Below are 19,092 nucleotides of genomic sequence, written 5' to 3'. Positions count from 1 at the left end.
TGTGTTTCCGCAGGCCAGAGTGGCTCATTGTAACGAGATGCCAGCCTGCTAGGCTGGGGTGCAGTCTGGAACTCCCTGAAAGCACAGGGCTTATGGTCTCGGGAGGAATCTCTTCTCCCGATAAATATTCTAGAACTGAGAGCAATATTCAATGCGCTTCAGGCGTGGCCTCAGCTTGCTGTGGCCAAATTCATCAGGTTTCAGTCGGATAACATCACGACTGTATCTTATATCAATCATCAAGGAGGAACAAGGAGTTCTCTAGCGATGGAGGTAACCAAAATAATCCGATGGGCAGAGGATCACTCTTGCTATCTCTCAGCAATCCACATACCAGGAGTAGAGAACTGGGAGGCGGATTTCCTAAGTCGTTAGACTTTTCATCTGGCGGAGTGGGAACTCCATCTGGAGGTATTTGCCCATCTGATTCAGCTATGGGGCACACCAGAATTGGATCTGATGGCGTCCCGTCAGAATGCCAAACTTCCTCGTTACGGCTCCAGGTCCCGGGATCCCAAGGCAGTACTGATAGATGCTCTAGCAGTGCCTTGGTCCTTCAATCTGGCCTATGTATTTCCACCGTTTCCTCTCCTTCTACGTCTGGTTGCCAGAATAAAGCAGGAGAGAGCTTCGGTGATTCTGATAGCACCTGCGTGGCCACGCAGGACTTGGTATGCAGACCTAGTGGACATGTCCTCGTTTCTACCGTGGACTCTGCCAATGAGGCGGGACCTTCTAATCCAAGGTCTGTTCACGCATCCAAATCTAATTTCTCTGCGTCTGACTGCTTTGAGATTGAACGCCTGATTCTATCAAAGCGTGATTGATACCCTGATTCAGGCTAGAAAGCCTGTCATCAGGAAGTTCTATCATAAGATTTGGCGCAAAGGTTACTCGTGGAGTAAGATTAGGATTCCTAGAATATTGTCTTTTCTCCAAGAAGGTTTGGAGAAGGGATTATCAGCTAATTCCCTAAAAGGGCAAATATCTGCTTTGTCTATTCTACTACACAAACGTCTGGCAGATGTCCCAGACGTTCAAGCATTTAGTCAGGCTTTGGTCAGAATTAAGCCTGCATTTAAGCCTGTTGCTCCGCCTTGGAGGCTAAACTTGGTTCTTAAAGTTCTTCAAGGGGTCCCGTTTGAACCTATGCATTCCATAGATATTAAGCTTCTATCTTGGAAAGTTTTGTTTTTAGTAGCTATCTCTTCGGCTCGAAGAGTTTCTGAGCTATCTGCTTTACAGTGTGATTCCCCGTATCGTATTTTCCATGCAGATAAGGTGGTTTTGCGTACCAAACCTGGGTTTCTTCCTAAGGTTGTTTCTAATAAGAATATTTATCAAGAGATTGTTGTTCCTTCACTGTTTCCTAATCCTTCTTCAAAGAAGGAACGTCTGTTGCACAATCTTGATGTGGTTCGTGCTTTAAAGTTCTACTTACAAGCAACTAAAGATTTCCGTCAAACATCTTTGTTGTTTTTTCTGGTAATCGGAGAGGTCAAAAGGCTACGGCTACCTCTCTTTCCTTTTGGCTGAAAAGCATCATCCGTTTGGCCTATGAGACTGCTGGACAGCAGCGTCTTGAAAGAATTACTGCTCATTCCACTAGAGCTGTGGCTTCCACATGGGCTTTTAAGAATGAGGCTTCTGTTGAACAGATTTGTAATGCGGCGACTTGGTCTTCGCTTCATACTTTTTCCAAATTTTACAAATTCGATACTTTTGCTTCTTCGGAGGCTATTTTTGGTAGAAAGGTTCTACAAGCAGTGGTGCCTTCCGTTTAAGGTCCCTGTCTTGTCCCCCCCTTCATCCGTGTCCTAAAGCTTTGGTATTGGTATCCCACAAGTAAGGATGAATCCGTGGACTCGATACATCTTACAAGAGAAAACATAATTTATGCTTACCTGATAAATTTATTTCTCTTGTGATGTATTGAGTCCACGGCCCGCCCTGTTTATTAAGACAGGCATATATATATTTTTATTTTTAAACTTTCAGTCACCACTGCACCCTATAGTTTCTCCTTTTTCTTCCTAGCCTTCGTTCGAATGACTGGGGGGAGGAGCTAAGGGGGGAGCTATATAGGCAGCTCTGCTGTGGGTGCTCTCTCTGCCACTTCCTGTAGGGAAGGAGAATATCCCACAAGTAAGGATGAATCCATGGACTCGATACATCACAAGAGAAATAAATTTATCAGGTAAGCATAAATTATGTTTTTATCCTTTTTGAAAAATGTTTGAATTTATATAATAATAAGGGGTCTGCACCTGGTCAAGGATCTGCCTTTGCGATCTTGACTAATTTAAATATCAGAAAATACACCCCTTTTTTTCTAAAGATTAGGTTTCTATAAGTTTTTCTCACTATTTTTAACTTAAATTTCATATATACATATATATATATATATATATATATATATATATATATATATATATATATATATACACACACACATACACACACACACACACAAAGAAAATTGATAATAGTATTAAATTAGAAAGCTGTTTTAAATCACGTGATTTTAAACAGCTTTCACATTTACTTCTATTATCAAATTTTCTATGTTTTATTTGTATCTTTTGTTGAAAAGCAGTGACATATGTTTAGAAGCACTATATGGCAGCAGATTTGGAAGGATGTTATCCATTTGCAAAAGCACTAGATGGCAGCACTATTTCCTGTCATGTAGTGCTTCAGATGCCTACCTAGGTATCTCTTCACAGAATATCATGGGAACGAAGCAAATTTGATAATAGAAATAAATTAGATTTTTTTTAAATGGTATGCTCTGTCTGAACCAACATATATATGTTTATTTTACAAATATATTCCAGTATGCCAGGTCACTCAAATCTAATTGTATACCTCATACTTTGCATACATATCAGCCGCAACAGTCCACTTTACTTAAGAAATTTGCCCTGTACTTGTCACTCACAAATACTATATACAAATGTTGACATTTAGTTTGTTAAGCAACTGTCCACAAACTAAGTAAGCATAAATCTGGGGATTTAACTACTTCTCCTGAGTTAACTGTGTGATATATATATTATAATATTTTCTTATGCTATATGCAGTTGTTTTTTGCAAGGACTTTTAGGCAGCTGTATACCACAGCACATTGTTATGCGATCTACAGTGTACCCAATTTACTATAATATGTCAAATTTTATATTGTACTGAACATAATGACATATTGTGCTATTACCATTTATTATAACTATTTGCATGATTAATACTTATTTATAAGTCAATTAAGCAATGTACTACCACCATTGCCAGGGGATGTAAACCGTTTTTTTTTTTTTTGCTTTTTTTACTATTTCATTCTGCCTTTTATATACTGTTGTACGTTTCATGCTCTTTTGGATATTATTTGCAGTAATGCACATTATGCAGGTTTTTGTACACTATTGGGATATACAAATTGCTTAGAGCTGTCTATGTGCATTGCATGTTCAGCAGCACAAATAATATTTTTTTACATAAACCGAACTCCTGTCTCTGTAGATATGCAAGACATTACATATACTATACTATTAGTGTACAGGTGGCCCTCAGTTTATGCTGGTTCAATTTGCGCCGTTTCAGAATAACGACCTTTTTTTCCCGTCATGTGTCTGCTATTGAAAAGCTTTGGAAAGCAATGCAGTAATTAAAATAGCCAGTAGGTGGAGCTTTCCGCTTGTTTTTTAGCAAAGTTATGCAATTTAACAGCCTTAAATTCATCTGTGTACACAGATCAGACCAGATCTATCGAGCAAAATTTAGCAGGCACTTCCCTATTATCTTCCTGTCCAGCTGCTTGAGATGAGGGTGCCTAACTGCTTATTAATCACTGCAGATTGAAATGCATAGAATAGGTGCAGACCCAATATTATCTAACATGCTGACAATGCAGAGAACTGATTGCAGAAAAATGCAAGTAAAAAAAAGTTTTTGTTCATTAAACTTAGTTTGATGATGATACAGTCTGTTGTGTAATTATTTTATTAGGTGATGTTTAGCAAATGTTTTTGTTCATTAAACTTAGTTTGATGATGACACAATCTATATTAGGTTTATAATAGGGATGCACCGAAATTTCGGCCGCAGAAAGTTTCGGCCGAAAATGGCATTTTTGGCTATTTCGGTTTTCGGTTTTTTTGCCTGTTATTTTCGGTAAAATTATTGTATAGCATGTTTCAAATTTGATGCTAGCCTAGAGCTGCTGTTTAAGTTTATTACTTGACTTACTGTTCTGCATATAATGAGTTTTCTAGGACTATACTTTATTTGGATAATTGGTAAAAAAAAACAACCTGTTAAATATGATTCTGTTACATAGAACTAAATGAAGAATAATAAAGTATATTGATACTTATAATTGTTTTAAGTAGGGATGCACCAAAATTTTGGTCGCAGAAACATTTTGGCCAAAAATGGCATTATTTTTTGCCTGTTTTTTTTTTTTTTCTTGGTAAAATTGTTTACCATATTATTGTTTTAAGATATTTTTGTCCAATTTTAATGTGTTACTTTCAATAAAAGGGTGGGCTTTTTTGTTGGCTCTAATTATGAAAAAAAATAAAAATAAAGATTAATTTGAATAAATACATTTTCGGTATCAGTTTCGGTTTTCGGCCAAGTGCATCCCGGATTTTCGGATTCGGTTTCGGTCCAGAATTTTCATTTCGGTGCATCACTAGTTTATAATGCTGTTTAGCATTTAAAGTCTTCATTTCAAAGCTTTAAAAATGTATTAGGTGTTACTTATGTCAATTTTGAGAGGGGCCTGGAACCTAACTCCCTCACTTCCCATTGACTTACATTATAAACTGGGTTTCGAATTACAACCATTCCTCCTGGAACCTAACCCCGGCGTAAACTGAGGGCTACCTGTACTCAATTCTATAGGGATATACCTTTCATGAATTGTACTCTGCAGGCATATTTCCTAATACAGTTCTGCATGATTTATCCGTATTTTAATACAACAGTGGGCATCCTTTATATATAAGATCTTTTGGTATCCCTCTTCTACCTATGCTATTTGTAATTTACAGTATATTTATGCACCTAGGTTCTATCATGCAGATATTGATCATGACTATTTTCATTTACAGTGGAGATCCTTTAGAGATATAGTCTATTGGTATCTCTTTTATACCTATTGTATGGGTAATTTATATGTATGCACATCTGTTTATCATGCAGACACTGAACATTGATTATGACTATTTTCATGGATCATGTACCTTGTGTATTTACTTTCTAAAGAAAACACAGTATCTGCTTATATGGACATAGATTTACAAGTATCTAATGTGTACCTGTTGATCTATATGTGCTGCTCCTTTAGTCCGTAAGACTACATGGCAATATAAATATGTGCAAATACTTAATAAGGTACATGTATACCACAGCTGCTGCTTATATCATGTACCGATTTAATAAGCTTTGTATAAGTTTATACATTTTGGATTCATCTGGAAAAATTGTTAGAATATCTGGACTGATTCTCTTTGTCCTTCAAGAGATTGGGAGATTTTTGTTCTCTTTTAAGCAGAGTCCTCCTTGTTGACCAGCGGTCCTATCTCATGTTACATAGAAACATAGATATTGACGGCAGATAAGAGCCATAGGCCCAGCAAGTCTGCCCGACCTTACCTAACAGTATAAACTTATCTAGTTCGTAGGATAGCCCTATGCTTGTCCCATGCATTTTTAAAGTCCCCCACAGTGTTTGTTGCTACTACCTCTTGAGGAAGTTTATTCCATAAATCAATCACTCTTTCTGTAAAGAAGTGCTTCCTCAAATTACTCCTGAATCTACTACCCTTTAGCTTGAGCTCATGACCCCTTGTTCTTGAATTTTCCATTTTATGTAAAATACCCACAGCCTCAGTTTTACTAAACCCTTTAATGTACTTGAAAGTTGCTATCATATCACCTCTTTCCCTTCTCTCCTCTAAGCTATACATATTTAGGTCATTGAGCCTATCCTGGTAAGTTTTATTTTTTAGACCATGTACCATTTTGGTAGCCCTCCTTTGCACAGATTCAAGTTTGTTAATATCCTTCTGAAGATATGGCCTCCAGAACTGCACACAATACTCAAGATGAGGCCTAACTAATGATCTATAAAGTGGCATAAGAACCTTACTATTTCTGCTGCAAATACCTCTACCAATACATCCAAGCATTCTGCCTTTAAAGGAGTCATATTAGACTCACTCCTTATGCCTCTAGTTTCCTGACAGAACTTTACAATGTAGGTGTAACATCTGTTCCATTGTTCCTTACTGCTTATAGCTTTAAGTGGGAGTTTACCTTACCTCTCTCAGACCAATAAATAGCCTGATCATTCATTTCAACATTGCTTGGTATTGCATATGGATGTGGGGGTTTAGTACCTCTTGTTCTATTTCTACTTCTGTGGATTTCCTCCAAGCCTTTACCGCTCATAAGACAGAGATCCTGACTCCTTGCAAACCTTTTTTGGGAACTTTGTTTTACTTATTGTTTGCATTTTCCTCTCACCTTTCTCCTTGCTGAGAAACTGTGGATTCACAACCGCTTGCTCAGATCAGTGTGCGGTGACGTCATCTACTGCTGACCCTCTCACCTCGCAGATCAGTTGTCTGCTGCCTCAGAGCGTGTCTGCCTCCTCGTCATTCTGCTGCTGCCATTCTCCACCACGCTGTGTGTTGAGCAGCTGCCGCTTGCTCCAGAGCTTTTCTGCTCCTCTGTTAACTGCAGCAGCCATTTATCACTTCCCTGTGTTCCTATCAGCTGCCGGCTGTTACAGAGACTGCCAACTACATTAGGCTGTTTGTTATTCCTTAGTCTCAGAACTCCGGTAAGCTTACCAGTATCCATTACTTCCTCATTATTTATTGCTGTGTACATTAGTTTCTACATACTACTGCAGTTCATACTCATATCTAACTCTTGTTGTTTACTCACTCACACCTCTTGAAAGCCTGTCTATCCACCTTCATATATAGAGGTATTGAGTGAGTAGTCAACATATATGAATGGCTAAATACGGAAGCATATGGCTACTCCTAGTTACCAATTTCCTATACCTCTTTACAGCAACATAACCTATCCAATTCCTGTGCTCCATAGTTGTGGTCTATAGACAACATAGAAGGACAGAAACGCCACATGGCCCAATATTGTTTGATAACAAATATATAGATATAAGCAAATATCAGTGTAATGACACACTCACATTTGGTGAGACACCCCTAGCGGTGTAGAAGAAGCGGCCTGGGATCATATACAGTCACCCAGCAGTCTAGTATTGTATGAACAAATGAAAACAGTATGTGGTAATAAATGTACTCACATTTGGTAAAGCACATCCCTTGGTGCACTAGAGGCAAACTGGGATCAAACAGCCACCCAGTAGACCAAAGAAACCGGTAAAACAGGAACTCCCAGCAGTCCAAAGAAACTAATGTGTAGTAAAAAGGTCTGGCAGCAAGTGGTAATTAAAATCAAAACTTACTTTATTAAAATATATTAAAAATACTACCAACGCGTTTCTCATCCAACCAGTGGATGTTTTATCAGGCTTAATACAATAAGTAAAAAACACTTGCTTTATATGCCAAACCAATTAAACTATACAATGTGCAACACCTGAGGTGGGTGTTACCTAATTAGACCTGTCATAGTAGGTAACATGAGCCTGCCCTAAGTGAATATATTTGTATACACAACATCAGTATTGAGCATCAGTGAATAATTAGACAATATATAACATATAACGTAGTATATATATATATGAAACAAAAACACACAAAATCAGATAATTCTGAAATGAAAATAGTCTAAGAATGGTCCTTGTTCTACTCTAAAATACTTTATATGTGTTATTAAGCTACTGTGTCTCAGTTCAAATAATGCACATGAAATGAAAGAACACCCTGTTACTAACACTAGTGTGAATTAAACTCATTAAATATCTTAAAATATATATGTATATATATATATATATATATATTGTTCAAGAGAGCACTCTCACCTCAATTTCAGCTGCCAGGGTGTCAACAGTTAAATATAAGAATAGAAGGAGGCACTCACTGGTCTTTTAATAAGTTAATTTAATCTTTAAAACGTGACTTTTCGGGGACACACTCTGAGGAAGGGGAGTGTCCCCCCGAAACGTCACGCTTTAAAGATTAAATTCACTTATTAAAAGACCAGTGAGTGCCTCCTATTTATTTATTTATTTTTATATATATATATATATATATATATATATATATAACACAGAAGGGGACTGCACTCCTAGACCGGACCGGTACACATCCCATGACCCTGTGACATGCTCAGCCCTGGGTGCTCACTGGCACTCACAAGAAGCTGTGCTGTCCCCAGAATCACAGGCAGTTAACCCCAGACAGGTCTGGGTGCAAGAACCATAGGGGAAATTACAGAACAAAATTAATACAACACACAGAGAAAACCCTGCACTCACTAGCAAGCTCTCAGTTAAGATTAAAAGCAAAAATGGAAAGGTTAGTTACCGCATCTGGCCAAATGGGGCAAGCCCAGGTACCACAACTCTCTCCCCCATAAAGGTCACTATCCCTTACTCAACCCCACCTTTCGTACTCTGTTCGCTATTCTTATTTTATCTTTCACCATTCTTTAGTATCCAGTAGTACCATACCTTTAAAGGAATCTTTACATCTACTTCCTTTTTTTCAAGAGTATTGTTACCTTCAGAACTCAACTATCATGTAGGAGAGAAGGAACTATTAGCTATGAAAAGTTCCCTCGAGCACTGGAGATATCTTTTGGAGGGTACAACTTTACCTATCTTAATTTTCACTGATCACAGGAATCTTCAGTACCTCAAAACTAATCGCACCCTTACAGCTAGACAAGTCAGATGGAGTCTGTTTCTCTCCAGATTCTCTTACCTGATAACCTACAGACCAGCAGCTAAAAATGCCAAGGCCAATCTCCTATCCAGAATGCCTCAAAAACAGACTATGTCTTTGAATCAGGGTACTTTGTCACCTCATAAAACAGGACAAATCTAAAACCACTTATGATCTACCTGAACGGGCTAATGGAATGTTTTACAATAATGATAAACTTTACATACCTCCCAACTTGAGCAATTCATTACTACATAACGTACATGAATCCTCTCTCATAGGACATCCAGGTATCCAGAACACTAGAACATCTTAGAAAATCGTATTGGTGGCCTAACATGGTAAATGATACCAAACTTGTGAAACTTGCACATCCTACAAGATTGATAGAAAACAACCCACTAGATACCTCTTATCCTTAGCAGTACCAGAAAGACATTGGAAGGAGATTGCCATCGACTTCATAGTTGATTTACCTGTATCAGAAAAAAAATATATCTATCATGGTTGTTGTGGACTTTTTTTTACAAAAATGGGACACTGTGTCCCTTTCCACAAACTTCCCACCTCCTCCAAAACTGCAACTTTGCTCATAAAAAATGTTGTAAAATTGCATGGACTTCCATTACCACAGACAGGGCAGGGGAAAGCAATTTACATCCAAGTTATGGCGTCAACTCTGTCTGGTCCTAGAAATTGAGCAGAGACTAAGCACCACTTTTCACCCTCAGACGAATGGCCAGACTGAGAACCAACCAGTGGTTGGAAGAGTACATACAATGTTATATCAACAGAACTGGTCTTTCTTGTTATCACTAGCAGAATTTGCTTACAATAATTCACACCATACAACCCTCAAAACTAGTCCTTTTTACGCTAATTAGTTTCCATCCTACTTTCCATTTATATTCAGAACTACAGAGTTTTTGTCCAGTAGTGAATGATTTGACTAATACTATTTCCAAAACTTTCTCTACTCTTGCAGATAACTTTAAGGCTGCTCAAGACCGTCAAAAAAGATACTAAGACGCAGGCCTGCTCCTGAATTTTCTATAGGTGATTTAGTTTGGTTATCCACTAAAAATGTGAGAGTCTCCACACTAACCAGAAAACTCAATAGGTTTTTTTTTATAGGGCCTTTCCCTGTGAAGAAAATTGTGAATACGAATGCAGTTACCCTTGATTTACCATCGGAATATAGGATTAATCCAACATTCCATGTCTCCTTGCTTAAACCCTATCGATCCATCAGGGTTTAACAATTCCACTCAGTGAACCCTATTCCAATTGAACCAGATCGTGAGTTTGAAGTCCACAGTATCCTTGACTCCTGTAAAGTTTCTGGACGTTTGCAATACCTATTACATTGGGAGGGTTACTCGTCCGAGGAGAATTCCTGGGAACCATTGGTTAATCTGTCTGCTCCGAGGCTTGTCTCCCTCTTCCATCGACGACATCCTGATCGTCCCTTTCCTTAAGACTGAGTGGTTCTTTATTGGGGGAGCTATGCAACATCTATTCCATTGTTCCTTACTGCTTATAGCTTTAAGTGGGAGTTTACCTTACCTCTCTCAGACCAATAAGTAGCCGGATCATTCATTTCAACATTGCTTGGTATTGCATATGGATGTGGGGTTTTAGTACCTCTTATTCCATTTCTACTTATGTGGATTTCCTCCAAGCCTTTACCCCTCATAAGACAGAGATCCTGACTCCTTGCAAACCTTTTTTGGAAACTTTGTTTTACTTATTGTTTGCATTTTCCTCTCACCTTTCTCCTTGCAGAGAAACACTGGATTCACAAGTGCCTGCTCAGCTCTGTGTGCGGTAATGTCATCTACTGCCCCCCCTCTCACCTCGCAGTGTACAGATAAGTTGTCGGCTACCTCAGAGCGTGTCTGCCTACTTGTCATTCTGCAGCTGCCATTCTCCACCATGCTGTGTATTGATCAGCTGCCGCTAGCTCCTGAGCTTGCCTGCTCCTCCGTTAACTGCATCAGCCATCCATCTCTTCCCTGTGTTCTTATCAGCTGCCGGCTGTTAGAGACTGCCCACTACATTAGGCTGTTTCTCATTCCTTAGCCTCAGAACTACGGTAAGCTTACCAGTATCCATTACTTCCTCATTATTTATTGCTGTGCACGTTAGTTTCTACATACTACTGCTGTTCATACTCCTATCTAAATCTTGTTGTTTACTCACTCACACCTCTTGAAAGCCTGTCTATCCACCTTCATATTTAGAGATATTGAGTGAGTAGTCAACATATTTAAAAGGCTAAATACCGAGGCATATGATTGCTACTAGTTACTAATTTCCTATACCTCTGTACAGCAACATAACCTATCCAATTCCTGTGCTCCACAGTTGTGGTATAGTTTGCTATAAATATATTAACTAAACTGTTAAGACCAATCAAGCAGCTGACATATTCTAATACCACATCTCGTTGGTAGATGTCACTATAAATTCTATTGCTACAAAATCTTCTATTGCTATAAATCTCCTATATACTAGTGTGGCACTTATATGATTGATCACTTAAAGTGGTGTGTATAAGAATGGGTATGCACAATTTAGTCGATACTTCCAATAAAAGTCTTGAGAAAGGCCTTAGACCAGGCCAAAACGCGTTGACTACTAGCTGGTAAGCATATTTCCTATATTTATACGACTTTTGGAACAATCTACACTATTGTTTTTTAACTCCACCGGACATTTCAGGAAGTTTATTGAGGAATTCAAGAGTCCATTAGGATCCATCACGAGGATTCTCATCACCAGAGAAACAAGTTTGGCTTTTTTGCTTTTTCACTTTATCACTGGATCAATTATCACTGACTTTATTTTTTCACACTTTTTTTATTGCAATTGCAATTTATTTTTTATATATTTTGATTTTTTACATTTTTTTTAATTGTTATTATTTGTACGTGCATTGATATATTTTTTGGACATTTTTTGAGCACATTGCTGCTACACAGGAGCACCACACTAGACACAATTTGATTTTTATTTTTTATTTGAAGCATCAACTATATTGTGCATACCCATTGTTATACACACCACTTTAAGTGGTCAATCATAGAAGTGACACACTAGTAAATAGGAGATTTATAGCAATAGAAGATTTTGTAACGATAGAAGAATTTATAGCGATATCTACCAACGAGATGTGGTATTAGACTTTAGAATATGTCAGCTGATTGATTGGTCTATTTGTTGAAGCCTTTGTATTCCAGAGATATTGTTTTTATATTACCCTGTTTTATTGTTTTAAGAGCATCATGGATCCATGTTTTTAGTCACTCATGTATTAATAAAGCTGTAATTTTAAATTGTAAACCACCCCACTGTTCATGACTCACCCAGGACTGAGCTAGGTTTATTATACGTCCATTATATTTGGGTAGATTATACATCCACGTTCATACTTTCAAGTCACCTTAGCCTTTGGGCTAGATTTATTAAGCCCCTACGGCAGCAAGTTCTCTCAAAAACTTGCTCGCTGGGATTTATCAAGCAGCGGTCACCAGGCCGCTGCTTCCCTAACATCTACGCCACCTCTATTGTGGCGAAATTCAATCTCCTCGGTCGAGTCCGACCGAGGAGATTGACAGCTCCTGCCGGCCCGTGATTGGCTGTGCGCAGGCAGGGGGCGGGATTGCATGCGAGCGCAAAATTGCGCTTATGTGCAATGTTAATTACCTGCAGGTAATTTCGCCCCGCCACAGGCGAGCTGAGGCGTACGGGGGTGCGTATACGCGCCCCTGTACGCCTCAGCGTTGATAAATCTAGCCCTAAATTTAGGCACTCTGCGCACACACCCTTTGTTAGAATTAGGACAATTGTAATTCCTATTTCTCCACCCTGGAATCTAAATCTACTTTTCTCTGCATGACAAGGTTCTTTGTTTGAACCAAATCATTCCATTGATATCTACTTTTACATTGGAACGTACTCTTACTATTAGCAATCTCTTCAGCAAGGAGAGTTACTGAGTTGTTAACCTTCTCTTGTAATCTCTATTTCTAATTATTCACAAGGAGATAGCTATACTTTGTACTAAATATGATTTTCCTCCTAAGGTAGTTTCAAAGGAGAACACCAATCAAGAAATGGTTGTTCCTTCAATGTGTTCAGATGCTGCTTACTCTAAGGAGCGGCTATTGCATAATCTTGAGGTAGCCAACATTTGAAGTTCTATCTCCATACTACTAAAGATTTCAAACTTCTAGTTTTTTTTTTTCTCTAGTCTGGGACTTGTATGGGTCAGAAAGCTACTTAAGGTAGTGTTGGCCTCTTGCTCAAATAAGTGATTGACAAGACTTACTTGAAGGTGGGAAAGTCACCTCCTAAGTGTATTCAGCTCTTCTACAAGAGCAGTTGCAACATTGTGGGTCTTTAAAAAAAAATATATGCATCTTTGGGACAGATTTGCAAAGCTGCAACATGTCTTATCTGCATTGGAATGATAGAACACAGAGCGCATCCACGACTCAAGGTGAATCTAACACAATTTATTGTGAGCATACAAATAATTGCACTTACAAGAAGATAAAAATAATTATGCCTTGATAAAAACAGGTCCGTGAAAACAACTCTGGATAGTAGATCCGTGCAGGATTAGGTTAGAAACTCTGTCTCCACCTCCCGTAGGCTCCCCGCTTGATGTTGTCACTACGAACTTTCTCAGTCTTTATATGGCTAATACAATACTAATGGATGTCCAGACGAGCCTTCCTTACGTCTACGCGTTTCATCCTGCTCTTTCGGACTTTGTCAAGACTCTGCAGGCGGCTGACATTTCCTGGCATGATCCTCTCCTATATACTTGTTGGCCACTCCTCCAGCGTGATGACGCAACCTCTGTTTACATACACACCTCCTTTGAACACATGCATCGGACATGCAGGGAAGCTGATTTAACCAATGAGCTCCCATATACAATCTATGACAGTCCTGTATGGCTTAAATATTCTTCAAAGTAAGTAATACTTTGTGTAAAACGCTGGTTAAAGACTCAATACAAAAATATTTGAATTAATTAAATACATCATGAAACATACTACGTAAACACCCTCAATCAAAGCCACATCCAGGATAAGTTGTTTTATAGTGCACTACTGTTCCTATGTTGTAAACAAAAATAAAATATACATCATATTAACAATTATTATATTTATTAAAAACTCAGTAAAAATTCATACACCACTACATCTTAAATAGTAAATCATATTATTTTACAGGTATGTCAAAAATTCATATGACAACCACATATTACCTTATATAAAATTATTCTTTATTCAAAGCCTCATCAAAAAACATTCTATATTGAAAACATTCCATATTAAAAACCTTCCATATTAAAAACCTCATTAAACTAAATGTATTAAACAATAAACTGAAACGTCATGTGAATTGATCCTTAGCCTAAATCATAAAGGCCTGTAAGTCCAAATCTATATTAAGACCCTTAGGTGTTAAACTATCTAACTCTTGGATCCATTTCGTTTCCTTTTGTCTTAAAATAGTTAACCTTTAGTGTGGGTTGGTACCTAAGGGTTCCCTTAATAATTGTTAATATGATGTATATTATTTTATTTTTGTTTACAACATAGGAACAGTAGTGCACTATAAAACAACTTATTCCTGGATGTGGCTTTGATTGAGGGTGTTTACGTAGTATGTTTCATGATGTATTTAATTCAAATATTTTTGTATTGAGCCATTAACCAGCGTTTTACACAAACAAAGTATTACTTACTTTGAAGAATATTTAAGCCATACAGGACTGTCATAAATTTGTATATGGGAGCTTGTTGGTTAAATCGACTTCCCTGCATGTCCGATGCATGTGTTCAAAGGAGGTGTGTATGTAAACAGAGGTCGCGGCATCACGCTGGAGGAGTGGCCAACAAGTATATAGGAGAGGATCATGCCGGGAAATGTCAGCCGCCTTCAGAGTCTTGACAAAGTCGGAAAGAGCAGGATGAAACGCGTAGACGTAAGGAAGGCTTGTCTGGACATCCATTAGTATTGTATTAGCCGTATAAAGACTGAGAAAGTTCGTAGTGACAACATCAAGCGGGGAGCCTACGGGAGGTGGAGACAGAGAGTTTCTAACCTATTCCTGCACGGATCTACTATCTAGAGTTGTTTTCACCGACCTGTTTTTATCAAGGCAGAATTATTTTTATCTTCTTGTAAGTGCAATTATTTGTATGCTCACAATAAATTGTGTTAGATTCACCTTGAGTCGTGGATGCGCTCTGTGTTCTATCATTCCAGTGTATTCGTTGTCAATGCACTCCTTAGTGCCCTGGGAGATGTAGCAGCCCCACCAGCTCGGCAACACAGGAGAATTACCCAGAGGATGTGAGAATACCCAGTGTAAATAAAGATTACTGATATCAGTTTTTTACCATACTCCTTGAGCCATGAAGTAAGTATCTATGTCGAGCTGTATTTCAATTAATTTCAAATTTTATCAAGTATTTTCTGAGTGGACATAGGATACTATTAATCAATTGTGTATACAAAGTATTAATTGTGTATACAAAGAAATTGTTAACACTCACACATGAAATTAGAATTTTAATCACTAATATATTTGTATAGGAATTTTTTATAATTTTTATAATATTTATTTTGTAACAATAACGGTACGGGACAATTAGCTCAGTAATTTAATTTTTGATGTCTTATCTGCATACTTTTTTCATAGTTTATTGCTTTTGAGTTTTTTGGGGGGGGTTTGCAAGCAGCTTTTGGCAGGAAAGTCCTGCAAGCCGCAGTGTCAGCTAAATAAGAAATGCAAGAAAAAATTGTCCCTCCTTTTCCATCGGCTTGAGTATTAATCCCATATGTTATGAGGACTGTGGACCATCATCATTTTACAAAAGAATACAAAATTTATGCTTACATGATAAATTATTTTCTTTCAAAATGATGATGGTCCACATGCCCGCCTGTTTCAATGTTAAGATGACAGTTCTAATGACACCTCTACAGACCCTGCTTTGTCTTTCCTACCTATGTTTCCTATTCTCTACTCGGCTATACGTTAAAATAGAGAGAGATGGGAGGTGGTAGGAATTTTAATCTGATATTGGTTCTTGAGCTCCTCCTAGTGGTGGGAAATATATCACATGTTATGGAGGACAATGGATCATCATCATTCCGAAAGAAAATAATTTATCGGGTAAACATAAATTTTGTTTTTGTACTGTAGAAAACTAGTATATGTGGTAGACATAGTTTTTAATAACGCTATACTTGCTGTAGCCTGAGATGATATTAATACCATTTGACATTCATCAGTCAAAACATAATGCACACTAACACACGCATTCCAACACCTCTACTGTGTTTTACTATTCATGTATGGGGCTTTGCTTTGGGCACATTATTCCACACCACAGCTGACATGTATGTGTATTTTTGAGCCTCCCCATATCTTATACCCTGCCCAGTGATTTATTTTCAATGTCACAAAATGTACAGCAGTGCTATGCATTTCCCCCCTTTTTTTTTTTTTCTTTTTTACTTTAAATAGTTTTTGAGATTTAATTTTTTAGAATTACCCATATTGATCATATTGATCATTTTTTTTAAAATATATATCTTTTTTTTATATATATGTATTGGATACTTTTTGATACTGTACAAAAATAAGAAAAATAATAAACTTTGTAGCTCCCTTAGAGTCTAGAGAAGGCTAAAAAAAAAAATAGATATATACGACTTGCTTCTTATTGAACAAAATAGTAAAAGTGGACATTATATAGATCATTCTGTACAAATGGTTCCCATGCCACTAAATAATCAAAAGTATGCTATATCCAACAACATCTGAGAACGGTATAGTGTAAGTGATGGTAGTTAAAGTCCATGATCCTTACTCTTGGGAATTACATCACCTTTCCACATGGAGGAGGCAAATACACCCTACACCAGAGTTTCAAGTATCCCTACTGCTACCCCTTCCCTCCCAGTATTGCTTTGCCTCGTGAAGACGAAGGCATTGATAGATATGCTGCTGAAATACTGCAAGCATTTCAGATTTGTATTCCTTCAGAGGATAGTACCTGGAAGAGAAGGGATTAGGAGGGTGCTAAACCTTAAAAATACTGTCGGTGAATATAAAATAATGGCTGGTCGCATCCAAAGTTTAAACCACCTCAATTCCTCCTTCCTGTATTTTTATTTGTTACATTTATGAGAAATATATTGACAAAATGTATTAAACACATTTGTAATATGCATTTCCCTTTTATTCTTTTGTAGGCTATTATTCCTGGAGAAATACATTAGATGGTTCGTGGTTCATCCAGTCCCTTTGTGAAATGCTCAAATTACATAGTTCAAATCTTGACCTTCTGCAAATACTGACTTGTGTAAATCACAAGGTGGCTTTAGAATTTGAATCATCTTCAACATATAAAGAATTTAATACAAAGAAGCAAATCCCATGTGTGATGTCCATGCTTACAAAAGCACTTTATCTTTTCCCATAAAGAATGAAATCCTTTTTCCACTTTTATGATAACGGAGAAACTACATCCTTTAATATCTCGGGCTGTCCTTTTTGCACTCCTGTGAAGATGGTGACTAAAGTTGTTTACGTTGCATGGAAACCTTTTTTTACAACAAACATTAGAATGAAATGCTATGGCAAAAATGTTTTTATATCAACATAAGTTTATCTGGACATAAAAGTGTAAAAAAAGAAGCTTTTTGTCCCAAGCATAATCATTTCCATCTTAATATGGGAAGAGTCCACAGCTACATTCCTTACTTGTGGGAAATACTGAACCGGGCCACAAGGAGAAGGCAAAGACACCCCAGCCAAAGGCTTAAATACCTCCCCCACTTCCTCATAACCCTAGTTATCCTTTGCCTTTCGTTACAGGAGGTTGGCAGAGAAGTGTTAGAAGATTTAAGAGTAGTCTCTTATGGGGGGTAGTACTCTTCGAGATGGGACTGGAGTTTTAAGTAGTCCTGTCAGCCTCTCAGTGAGAGCATGGATGAAAGTCTGGAGATGCAGGGAGAGTCTTTCTGTGAAACCACCCCGACTCATATTAACAGCTCCATAGGCAATCAGCATTGACGAGTTTTGCTGCCTGCTTTCTTCAATCAAGTCCATGTCAGAGGCGATGCTAGTATCTGTCGCACTTGAAGGGCCGTGTTCCTGTTCCACAACGTAGATTCTGGTAAGATCGTTTTATATTTTATACATGTATGATAATGCAAGAAGACAGGGTCACAGTGTGACTCCTTTTATCTGTATAGAATCAAGGGTTAATATTTCCTTAGGGGGATTATTGAACAGGGGGGCATACTCTTATATGTTTATTTGATTTTATGCTGCTTTTATGTGTTAGATGTTATGGGCTCATAGGCTGTTATGGAATATACAGGTTTCACTTTCACTTTGAGATCCATGCAGCTTACAAGCTTGGTGCGTTTTCTCATAGCAGGGATGGTCCTGCATTGTGCACCATGTAATTCATTCCCTTTTTCCTGACAGGGTGTCTCAGAGAGGAGTCATAAATCTCCGTACTGTCTGGGTCATAGGAGGTGGTGAATGCCCCAGTCATTGGGGTATAAGGGTGCAGTTTTTTTTTAATAAAATAAGATGTTTTTTCTCCAACATAGGTGTGTCCGGTCCACGGCGTCATCCTTACTTGTGGGATATTCTCTTCCCCAACAGGAAATGGCAAAGAGCCCAGCAAAGCTGGTCACATGATCCCTCCTAGGCTCCGCCTACCCCAGTCATTCTCTTTGCCGTTGTACAGGCAACATCTCCACGGAGATGGCTTAGAGTTTTTTAGTGTTTAACTGTAGTTTTTATTATTCAATCAAGAGTTTGTTATTTTAAAATAGTGCTGGTACGTACTATTTACTCAGAAACAGAAAAGAGATGAAGAATTCTGTTTGTATGAGGAAAATGATTTTAGCAACCGTAACTAAAATCCATGGCTGTTCCACACAGGACTGTTGAGAGCAATTAACTTCAGTTGGGGGAACAGAGTGCAGTCTCTTACTGCTTGAGGTATGACACATTCTAACAAGACGATGTAATGCTGGAAGCTGTCATTTTCCCTATGGGATCCGGTAAGCCATGTTTATTACGATTGTAAATAAGGGCTTCACAAGGGCTTATTTAAACTGTAGACTTTTTCTGGGCTAAATCGATTGA

At 37.9% G+C, this 19,092-nt stretch overlaps 1 protein-coding gene across 1 annotated transcript in view; it reads left to right on the top strand.

Moving 5' to 3' along the window:
• The window catches only part of CASP3 (caspase 3), a 143,466-nt gene extending 124,932 nt beyond the window's left edge, over nt 1–18,534 (top strand). The window contains 1 exon segment of the mRNA XM_053700253.1: nt 17,178–18,534. Within this exon segment, the coding sequence (XP_053556228.1) occupies nt 17,178–17,407 (230 nt within the window). The 3' untranslated portion in view covers nt 17,408–18,534.
• Nucleotides 18,535–19,092: the final 558 nt, after the last annotated feature.

Source organism: Bombina bombina, chromosome 2, assembly GCF_027579735.1.
Source record: "Bombina bombina isolate aBomBom1 chromosome 2, aBomBom1.pri, whole genome shotgun sequence".
Lineage (NCBI taxonomy): Eukaryota > Metazoa > Chordata > Amphibia > Anura > Bombinatoridae > Bombina > Bombina bombina.
Note: the sequence above shows the minus strand (reverse complement) of the source record. Positions and strands in the feature narration are given on the sequence as shown.